Source organism: Panthera onca, chromosome B4 (assembly GCF_046562875.1).
Source record: "Panthera onca isolate mPanOnc1 chromosome B4, mPanOnc1 haplotype 2, whole genome shotgun sequence".
Lineage (NCBI taxonomy): Eukaryota > Metazoa > Chordata > Mammalia > Carnivora > Felidae > Panthera > Panthera onca.
The window spans coordinates 125,872,976-125,883,438 of record NC_138345.1 but is presented as its reverse complement, the minus strand read 5'-3'; the positions used below and the strand labels follow the sequence as shown (position 1 = coordinate 125,883,438).

Below are 10,463 nucleotides of genomic sequence, written 5' to 3'. Positions count from 1 at the left end.
GCCTATCCAAATTTTAATGATTGCTTTATGACAAGACAATGGGAGAAGTGGATAAGAACAACCAGATAAGACCACTTAGTTTTGTTTTGCCTATTTACACCCTGAGTATTCAGAATGCTATTTATCTCTCTCTCTGTCTCTCTCTCTCTGTCTCTCTCTCTCTCTCTCTCACACACACACACACACACACACAGAAGTCATGTCAAATGCAGAATAAAAATGAAGAAAGCAGGTCATTTCAATACTTTTTATTTGAGTGTGAAACCATTCATATCTTGCACAACTGTACAGAAAAAACTATTTCCATTTTAGCTGTAGACATGATTATCACACTGAGTGGTGTGATCAAAGATTTTATTTACAGAACAACTGCTGAAACATCCGATGTCATATCTCCATTTATTTCTTACCCATAGGGTAATAGGTCCACCATAATTGCTTGGTGCATTTTATAATACAGAAAGAAAACCTATGTTAATCTCTAACAAACCTCACAAATTGCTACCAATCTGACAGAAAAATGCCTACAAAAAAAGTTTCCGAAAGTACAATACATTTTTATTTCCACACATACACAGTATAGTATAGGCTCAAAGGCACAGCTTTGAAAAAAATTTTTTTCTATCAAAGTGTCGGAAATTATTACAGTCTTATGAAGGAACCACGAAAGTCATTTTCACGCTTGGTGCTTGGTAAGTTAATGTTTGGTCCATCTGGTTTCACAGAGTTAATACAGCAGAGCTGAGTGTGATACTCAATACCATACATCCACATTCTCACAGAATTTTAAAAGCCCCTCTCCTGCCTTTTGCTGACACTAGCCATTGTGCAAACTTAGGACAAATACTTGTATGTAGAAGAACCGGTCCCCTACAAACCTCAATCAACTTAAGGCATACAGAACAGGCCTCTTCCTTCCCTCTAGACAGTGCTTACATTCCAAGACAATGCAGGTACTGTGAGTAACATGAGTGTAATAACAGGGGATCTAGAGTCTTCCAGACACCAGCATTTAGCCCCGGTGTTCCAGGAAGCAGTGACGGCACCACCAGGAAGAAGGGATGCGTAGAACATACCTGAGGGCTGTTCGTTGTATAGTAAGATGACAGATGGCAAGGTGAATGCTCTTGGTAAATTATGTGCCCATCCAAGAACACAAACCAGACTCTGTCTCTAGTATCCATCAAGACTAATGAGCTTTTGTCAACAGGAAAATAAGTAGCTTACAGGGAGTGTTTGCCAACACAAAGCAAAGTCGTGGAACAGAGGGAAAAGGCACAGATTGGCCTGCCCAAAATAGTGCTCTATAGAAACAGTCAAGTCTGGCTTGGCTACAGGAACCCAATCTCACTGACTTTTAGTGAGTCCTGTTTCTGAACTAAAGTTGATTCATCCCACACTGAATCCCAGACTCACATTCATTAGGAAAATGGGACACTTAGGAATAGTCCACGAGTTACGATGTGTAGAGATAAAGTCTTCTGGGGGTGGGTTGTTGGGTTTATTATTAATAATTATTATTAATATTAAATATGGATTCCTGTGATAGCAGTCATTTAGCCCATCCTGTGGAGGCCTCTCCGTTGATGTAAGCAAAGCCAGGAAAGTGTTGCATGTGCTCGTACTCAGAATTCCTGCGCGTGGTCAGGGGTGTATACATGTCACTAGAGTTTCCGTACCTTGTGGAATGCACAGACGGGCTTGTGTAGCACGTGTTGGCTGTGGGCACCTCTGGCCATCGGGGGGTGACTGGGGTAGGATGCAGTCTGGGAGTACTGCTCATCAAACAGGGTTCCATCCGGGAAGTGGGGCTATTGAAAGGGTACTTGTTGAGGGGAAAGAAATTCCACAAAGTTAAAATTAGCTTGGAAGTTGCATATACACAATATGGGTCATATTTACAAGTTAAGTTAAATTTCTTAAGATGCTATTAATGGAAGTTGATAGGAAGTAATCAGTGAACTCCTGAAAGATGGAACCTTGGTCTAGGAAGTTAACCAACAGGAAAAAGGCAAAGGACTTCAAATCGAGAGTAGGGCTGGTGTTCCCTCAAGTAGTAATATTGATTTCGTGCTCTTAATGTGGAATATTTGGGGAAGTCAAATCCAAAAGAAGGAACAGCCCCACTGGGAATATGGGGGCGGGGGGGAGAGGGAGGGAGGAAGGGGAGAGAGGGAGAGGGGGAGAGAGGGGGGAGAGGGAGAGGGAGAGAGAGAGAAACAAGTAACAGCATGTCCAAATAGATATGGATATATGGATGTATGGTTGTGAATTTTACCATTAGTTATGGAGATGTGCTAGGTCCCACTCCCATCAACCCAAGAGAACAACACTACCAAGTAAACCACAGTGACATTATTAAAAATAGCATTTTACAGTTGAATTCAATTATGAACTGCAGCCTAAAAGCAGGCATTTGAAGAGGAAGCAAGCCAACAGCTTCAAAGGTTATTATTAGTGCCTATCATTTAGAGAACATCTCTCTTTTGGGTTCACATTCACTGAAGTTCTGAAAGATGCACAAGTAGGAAATGATAAATTGTTGGGCTTGGTGTGAATGTGGAGGAAGGAGTCCAGATAAGCCAACTGAGAGGGGATGGGAGGGGTGCTTTTGTACAGGACAGAGGAGGGGAAGCAGTTCTAGAAAGAATTAGGAATAAGAGAAGTGCCTCTGAAGTGCTGCTTCTTCTACATTCTTCTCTGTTTCCAAGACAGCTATGCAAATAAGCCCCTTTTAGTGCAATCACAGGGGAGGAAGGGGAGGAGCTCCGGGCTCCCTTTGAGAGCTCCCGGTTTGCCGGCCAGGCCAGTCGACACAAAGATTTCCTCGCTGGGCTATGTTAGGGCCACCCCAACCAGGACAGGAGCCAGTCAACAAGGATGGCAAGGGCAGCGAGTAGGGGAGAGAGTGTGTGTGAATGTATGAATTCTTCTGCTCCCCATCTGTCTTCCCTGACAGTTGGAGAGTGGAGCCCCGAGGGATTAGGTGGGAGGCTGCCTCCTGTGAGGGAGACAGACAGGCTGAAGCCTAGACAGCTGAGAGAAGGGGTGATGACAACAATGACTGTTCCCCATAGTCGAGGGGGCCAAAGGGAACCATTCTGCCTTTGACTAGGCGCCCGAAGGAAGCAGGGGAAGGCTGTTAGGCCCAAAGCAGGCAAAGAGAAACAGGTATTCATAGGTCAAGAAAGAGGGCTCCAACTTCTAGTAGCCAGGACTCTCTTACACGGGACGGCATGCCTTACACAGAAACGGCAGCCACTTCACAGTGAAACGAACAGGTAGGAAGGAGGGAGGGAAGCGTGCAGGTGGTGTCTGGGAACTCAAGGGAGAAGGTACCCAGGGTGGTTGCCAAGGAGACTGTGGACAGCATACCAAGGCTTTCATATCCCCAAATCCGATCAAAGATGCTTAAGTGCATCCATGTGCCCATTATGGGAATCTACAGAATGCTGTTCGTATGGCAGCCATGGTGAACCCTCAGGCCTGAGACCATCGTAGGATCTGGCCCTGTCCAAGAAAACAAGATCCCAGGTATCAAACAGCTAACATTGAGAAATGTTATTATAAGACAGTCTCTAATGTTTTTCCAAAAGATTGCTCCCCCTCCTGATATACTCTCAAGTAAGCTCCCTGCACACGTCCCCTCACCTCATAGTGCTCTCCCTGGCACAGAGACCTCCTCTCCCATCCTATGGCAGGCCAAGATGGTTCCCCTCTCAGAGACTTAGTCCTACCTGTTCCCTCTGCCTAGAACACTTGTTTCCCACCCCTACCCCCCCCACGCTCCTTGCACGCCTGCCTTTTCATCCTTCTTCAGGTCTCCGCTCAAATGTCACCTCCTCAGAGACTTTTCTGGACATCCTATCTCAAAAAGCTAAATGCTCCACCCTCTGCCTCTCCGGTCAGGAGTTCACCATCCTGCTTGTTAGCTGTCCGTTTCCACTGGCTTCTATTCATAAGCTCCTGGCATGGCTGTGTCATGTTCACTACCATATTCCCCGATATCTGGAATGATGCCTGGCATGCCAGTCACTCTCTGGTGACTGAACACCAGGGTGTCACCCCTAGACAGAAGCTTAGCGATCATATAATTCAACCTTGTGAATCTACATGAGAAAACCAGGACTCGTGAGGTGAAGCATCCTCCCTGCCCACAGTCACTGCAAGCTAGCACAAAGGCTGGCATAAAACCCAGTGCTGGGATAGCATTTTCCCCCACATCGCTCTGGTGCAAACTGGGCATAACCTGCCACGGCGGAATCACACAAGAGAGGAAGACACCCTATTATACTTTAATGTCTTTGTTTCTCTTTCTTTAAGCTCCCTCCTCCCCTACACAGCACAGGGTCTTACAGGCCCTGACCAGGCCTCATCTCGCTGGTGTGGACAGAGCCTCACTTGCCTTGGCCAGTGTAGGTAAAAATGTCACAGTAGGGACTTGGAGCCTCTTTCTCATAGAACCCCAGAGAGTGTGGCTTTTGTGCCTAATCGAGGACCCTAGATGCAGCTGTGCCCAGGGGTTGTGTCACAGACTCAAAAGAGTAATTGCCTGGAAATGAGACTGGCTCAAAATATCCCTAATGGGACAATAAAATCCTGTTACCACAGAATCCAGCATGGAAAAATCTGTCCCGTTAGGTCAGCTAATTGCAAATGAGTCAGTGACTCGTTTTCCCTGTGGTGAAGAGACCATTGAAAGACGAGAGGCTGAAGTGCCCGCTGCCTCAGCCTAGTGATTAACGCCACCAATGAAGCTTCTATTTAGCATGGTGGGAGCGGCTGAGGCTGGCCTGTGGCACCAGCCTCACCTTTCACACTTTACATCCGGTTTCATGCAGGGTGCTTAATCATGCTGGGCACAAACTCTGGGGTCCAGGGAGCTCTGCGCAGAATAAAGGCGCTTTTTGTTGAGGGCCCATAACAGGAAGTTACCATTTTCTGGGTTAAATCACATGCTGTTGCTACTGATGTTAAACTGGAGATAAGTCCCCAGTTCCCACCCTTCAAAGAGGTGTGTGAGGGGGTACTTGTGGGCACACATGTGTGTGTGTGTGTGTCTGTGTGTGTGCGCGTGTGCATGAGTAGTCAAAGGTTCTGTCAGATGGCCATCTCAGCTGTGATGGACTCTGGGCCTCTCTAGAATCATGAGGAAGTTCTATTTTGAGAAACGACTCCCCACACCAAGGCTGACTCTCCTGCACTTGGAGAGGGGAAGAATAAGCCCTTTATCCCTGACCCTCACCAAACGGACTGCTACTTGAGCAAGGGGTGAAAGGTAGCCCAGTCAGGAGCGCAAACTGTTTTCCTATGAAAGGCGGCTCTCACACCGCACCAAAGTTCTGCCAGTGGGCCTGCCCCCAGGCAGGCTTCCTCTTAGCCTCTTCTGTAAGAGGATATAGCTCCCCCCAAATATTCGCCAGACAGTTCACATCCATTGAGCTTTTAGGGGTTGGACTGAGTTAATGCACATGAAACTCTTAGAATTCCCACATATAGTAAGTTTTCAAAATGTGTTAGCTATTACTAATATTCTTCTTCTTTGCTTCATAGGATCATGGTCCATTAATAACAGGAAGAGCCTTAGAGACCGACCATCTCGTCCTACCTCTCATTTCACAGATGAGGAAACTGAAGTCAAGAGAGGGGGAAATGATCTGCTTGAGGGCACACAGCAGCTTAGTACCAGAGCAAGGATCCATTCATTCATTCATTTCATTAACAAGTATTTAACTGAGTACCTACTAGCTAGTATAGCAAGAGACATAGATACCATGCAAAACATAACAACTGTGGTGTTATGAAAGGTAATAATAATAATAATAATAAAAAACACAAATAGTGTTGACTATGAGCCAGGCCCTCTTCTAACCTTTATCAACTTACTTAACCCTCACAACCCTAAGAAATATGTACTATAATTCTCCCCATTTTTTAGATAAGGAAATTGAAGCACAGAGCTAATTAGAGGCAAAGCGGGGATTTGAACCCAGGAAGCTTGGCTCTGTAGTCACAGATCTTATACCACTACGGTTGATTGATTTTTGTCCCCTTTGGCTCAAGATGCTATCCCAAAGTGGAACACCCTAAGCAAACTGGCCCTGGGCTGTGCTGGGCCACCAGAGATTCGGTGAGAGTTACATGACTGGCTGGCAAGGTCGGGCCTTGGCCATACAGATGAGGAACAAAGAAAAGCTTTCTAGTCTACTGTACATGGGTTTCTAGCCATCGTTGATGAAATGGCTTTTGAGCTCAGGGACCCAATTCACATTCACGGCTGCTGACAGGGTAGAAGTTGCACAAACGCATGTTGAATGAGGCTCAGAAATATTTTGTAGCCGTGTATTTGGTCTGGCTTGTTTTCTCTTTTTGGTCGAGCATAAGAAGGGGCACCTGGGAAGGGGCAGCTGAGACCATCCCTTCCTTGTTCACTTAGTTTGATGTGAGCAAGTGTAGCGGAGTTGCAAGAAGGGTGTTTTTCTGAAGTAATTCAAGCCTTACACCTCCTTCACCTGGACTCACTAATGCAGAAATTACTAGAATTCAAGCAGGACTGGAGGTTTACCTTTGTTGTTACCCAAGAGGAAAGCATGTGTTGTGCAAATAAATAGTATAAATAAGAGCACACACATACTGTTTCAACAACCAAAGGACTTCAGATTATTTTGAGCTTATAAATGCTGGGGCGCATGGAATCACTGCCCTTCACAGATGTGTTGTATCCGTCTTTTAAGACAGGTATTTATTCGCAGAAGTTAGCTTCAGTTACTCTTGTGCTGATGACCGCTTGGGATTCCTTAACCAATATTCTAGAACTGTGGTTTTCCTTCAGTTCAGACTCATCTTTTTCCCCAGTGAGTCTGACACAATGAAGTGTGATATTCACTACTCAGGACTGGAACAGCTTGAACTCTGCTCTGGAAAGCTAAAAAAACGAATTAGCCCTGCAGTGGATTTTTCCCCTCTCTGTTCAACATTAAACCAAAGTACCACAAGAGGAGAGAAAGTGAGTCTAGGGTATGTGATTCTTCTTTTGGGTAACTTGAAACTGACTGAGAACAGTTAGAGTAACTTCTTGAATTTGCGTCCTACCCTCCAAACCATACTGGGTGCAGTGTTCATTGCCCCGGGCTTGGGGTTCAAAGCTGGAGAATTTGCATGGGAGTCTGCTTTGCTACTTACTGGATACATAGGCTGGGGCAAATTACGTTATGAGACTGTTTCCTCCTTTTTAAAAACTGGAGGAAAAATGCCTTCTTCCTGAGGTTGCTATGAGAATTGAGTCCGTGTATTTGAAAGTGCCTAAAACAGAGCTTGATGCCTAAATGTTAGTGAAAAACAAAGCAAAGGATTCTTTGTCTTTAGACACCCTACCTTCTCCAGGAGCACTATCCCCCACCCCCATCGACCTGGGTAGAGAGGTGATGTAAATAACTTCTCACCCTGCTGTATAAATGGAGGCCAAGGCACAACCCTTTAAGCATAGAGTGTGAATGCACGGTGGGGTCAGCAGTTGTCAAAAGACCTTGTTGAAAGGCCACTGTGTGTGTGGGGGGGGGGGGGCGCTGAAAAGGCTGACTGTCACCTCTTCCTCCATGGACTTTCAATTAGTCCTTGGCCCTTCGATTAAGAATTGCTATCAAATGATAGTGCTCCATTCGGGGATTGTTGTGGCTTCCAGAGCGGAGGCTGCAAGACCTATCTTTGATCACCAGGGACCACATGGGCCTTTAGGAGACCCTGGTTTCTTTTCATGGCAATGTCTTTAAAAATAGCACCTCAGGGACACCTGGGTAGCTCAGTCAGTTAAACGTCTGACTCTTGATTTTGGCCCAGGTCATGATCTCATGATTCATGAGATCGAGCCCCACATTGGGCTCTGCACTGACAGCACAGAGCCTGCTTGGGATTCATTCTCTCTCTCTCTCTCTGTCTCTCTGTCTCTCTCTCTCTCTCTCTCTTTCTCTCTCTCTCTCTCTTCCTCCCTTTCTCTGTCCCTCCCCTGCTCACATACTCTCCCTTTCGAAATAGATAAACATTAAAACAAATAAAAATAAAAATATCACCCCAGAAATTTCATGAGGATGGACAAGGGAGGGAAGAAAGAGGGAACACAATGCCTGTGGCTTGGAACTTCAGCTTGATCTCGCCACTGCTGCTTAGATGTCTGTCTCCTACTGGAACATAAGTTCTCCAAGAGCAGGCCCACTTCTGTCCCCTTCTCCACTATTATCAGAGGCTAGAGTGTGCTTGCCACGCAGTCAGCACCCAAGCATCGTTCAAGAGTAAATGAATGAATGAGTGAACGTATGAATGCATGCATGATCTGCTTACACTGCTGTTAAGTGTGACCCAGGCTCTGGCAGCAGCTCTGAGTCATTTTGCAGATCACAGTGAGGAGCACAGACTCTGCTCCCGAGGGAAGCAGTACCTAAGGATCTGGCTTCTCTGTGTGACGCAGTTGGAGACCTATAATGAATGCCCCAGGTGATGGTTTAGTGGAATCAACTTCTCGGCTTGTTTGGGGATTATACCGGGGCTCCCCTTGGTACTGCAGATGGAAATCAAAACAGACGCTTGTTTGCCCCGAGTGCCATGTATTGTGGATACACTCTCCTCAGTGCCTTCCCTGAGAGGCCCATCCGTGTGCTGACAGCTGATGCAATCGTGGCCTCCACCCTCTCTCAAGTCCTGCTATCTCTATTCTAGACGTCTGCAAGTACTTTGCAGCAGAGCTCCCTGCCTCCATTGGGCACCTTTCCAGTTTATCCTGAGTGCCCTCCTCAAGCAGAGCTCTCGGCTTACCTCCCGGGCTCCCACCCCACCAGCGGGATGGAGTGAATGTCCTCTGCACTCCTTTGTTTGTGTTGCCTCACTTCCTGTCTCCTCATCTGCTCAAGACACCCTTAGTGAATGCCGACACAGGAGACGAGGCAGAGAGCCATGTGCAAGAGCTGGGACACACAGGGGTCACACTGCCTGGGTTCAAATACTCAGGCAGGTGACACTCACTTCCTTTCTGCAAGGATTACCATGACGATGTGTAAAGTGCTCAGCACAGAGCCTGGGGTGTGAGGAGGGTTACCAACAGAGGCGCTGTGCGAGTCTAGAGCAGTGGTATGTCATAAGGTCCTGGAAGAAGGAAGGGTTGGTGTCCTGAACAACAAGCAGAAGGTTGGAGAAGAAAGTCCCAGCCTGAGAGAACAATATCTGCGAATTGCACATGGGTTGGCAAGGCTGGAGCAAATGGTGGTGGGGTGGTTGGCAGGCCACAGAGGCAGGCAGAAGCCAGATGGTTACAAGTCATAGGAGGTATGCCAAGGAATTGAACTTGACTCTGAATGCGATGACATGAAAAGAAGGAGAGTGTTAATGGCCAGTCAAGTTTTTTTTTCCAAAAGACTCCTCCAGCTACAGCATAGAGGATGGACCAGAAATGGTGCAAGTTTAGTGATACAGAAACCGATGGGAAGAATTTTGCCACAGTCTAGGTTAGACCTGAGCTAAGGCAAGGACAGTGGGGCATTCAGAGACCTTGGGGATGTAGAATTGAATAGAACTGGTGACCGGCTGCCTTTGAGGCCAGAGCAACAGGAAGTGCCTGAGACAAGTAGAGGACCCAACGCTGACATTATAGGTACAACCACAATTTCCATTCACCACAGGCTGCAGGGAGTTGATACGGTTTGTTAGACAAGGGAAGAGCCAAAGGAAATGTGTGGCCTGAGAACAATCTGATAAAGGGCCCATTTTAGGAGGATTCTTCTGGTGAGGTTGTACGTGTGGACTAGACTGGAAAGGAACAGACGTGAGACCCGGGGACTAGTTACAATGACACTGAGGTAATAGTCCTGACAGGACTCGATGAGGGCCAGCACCGGGAGGATGGGAGACAAAAGATCCCATGTGAGGGGGGCTGCCTGAGAAAGGGCAGCAGACATCGCGGCTGACCGGATTCTGGGATCAGAGAGGCCAAAGTGAGGGTGGAACCAAAGGCCACTGGTGCGCACCCACGTGCGTGAGAGAGAGTGGAGATGACTGCTGGCTGAGCACCCACTGTGGGCAGTTGCTGAAGGATGGGGGTGCCCCTTAGGAGAAGACCATCCTCTCCTTGGTGACACCCAGGCTGCACATAGTATCCAGAAGGTACTAATTAACTATGTTAAGTTGACTAGACCGGCCACCGAGCATACCAAGGCCTGGACAAAGAAGCAGGCCGCCCACTCACCTGTGCAGAGCTCCTGTGGTAAGGGGAGTAGTGCAGCGGTCCAGAGATGGCTGTGTCGTGGGGGAGGCCCGGGTACTGGCTCTGCATTGGGGGAGGATGCTGGTTGCCATAGCTCCCATAGTTATAGCTCCCCGTGTACCTAAACCGCAGTAAAAGCACATTGAATATTGTGAGTCACGGAAGGGACAGCAAGTCACTTTGACACCTTTAAAAATCAACCTCATCTTCTCTTTCT

The 10,463-nt window shown here is 47.1% G+C and overlaps 1 protein-coding gene across 5 annotated transcripts in view; it reads right to left on the bottom strand.

The window, feature by feature from the left end:
• Nucleotides 1-233: 233 nt before the first annotated feature.
• RFX4 (regulatory factor X4) overlaps nucleotides 234-10,463 on the bottom strand; it is a 164,104-nt gene continuing 153,874 nt past the window's right edge. For all 5 annotated transcript variants that reach the window (XM_060656539.3, XM_060656540.3, XM_060656541.3 and 2 more), the window contains 2 exons: nucleotides 10,229-10,367; nucleotides 234-1,825 (listed from right to left, as the gene is read on the bottom strand). In XM_060656539.3, coding sequence (XP_060512522.1) covers nucleotides 1,553-1,825; nucleotides 10,229-10,367 — 412 coding nt within the window. In that variant the 3' untranslated portion in view covers nucleotides 234-1,552. The remainder of the gene's footprint in view (nucleotides 1,826-10,228; nucleotides 10,368-10,463) is intronic.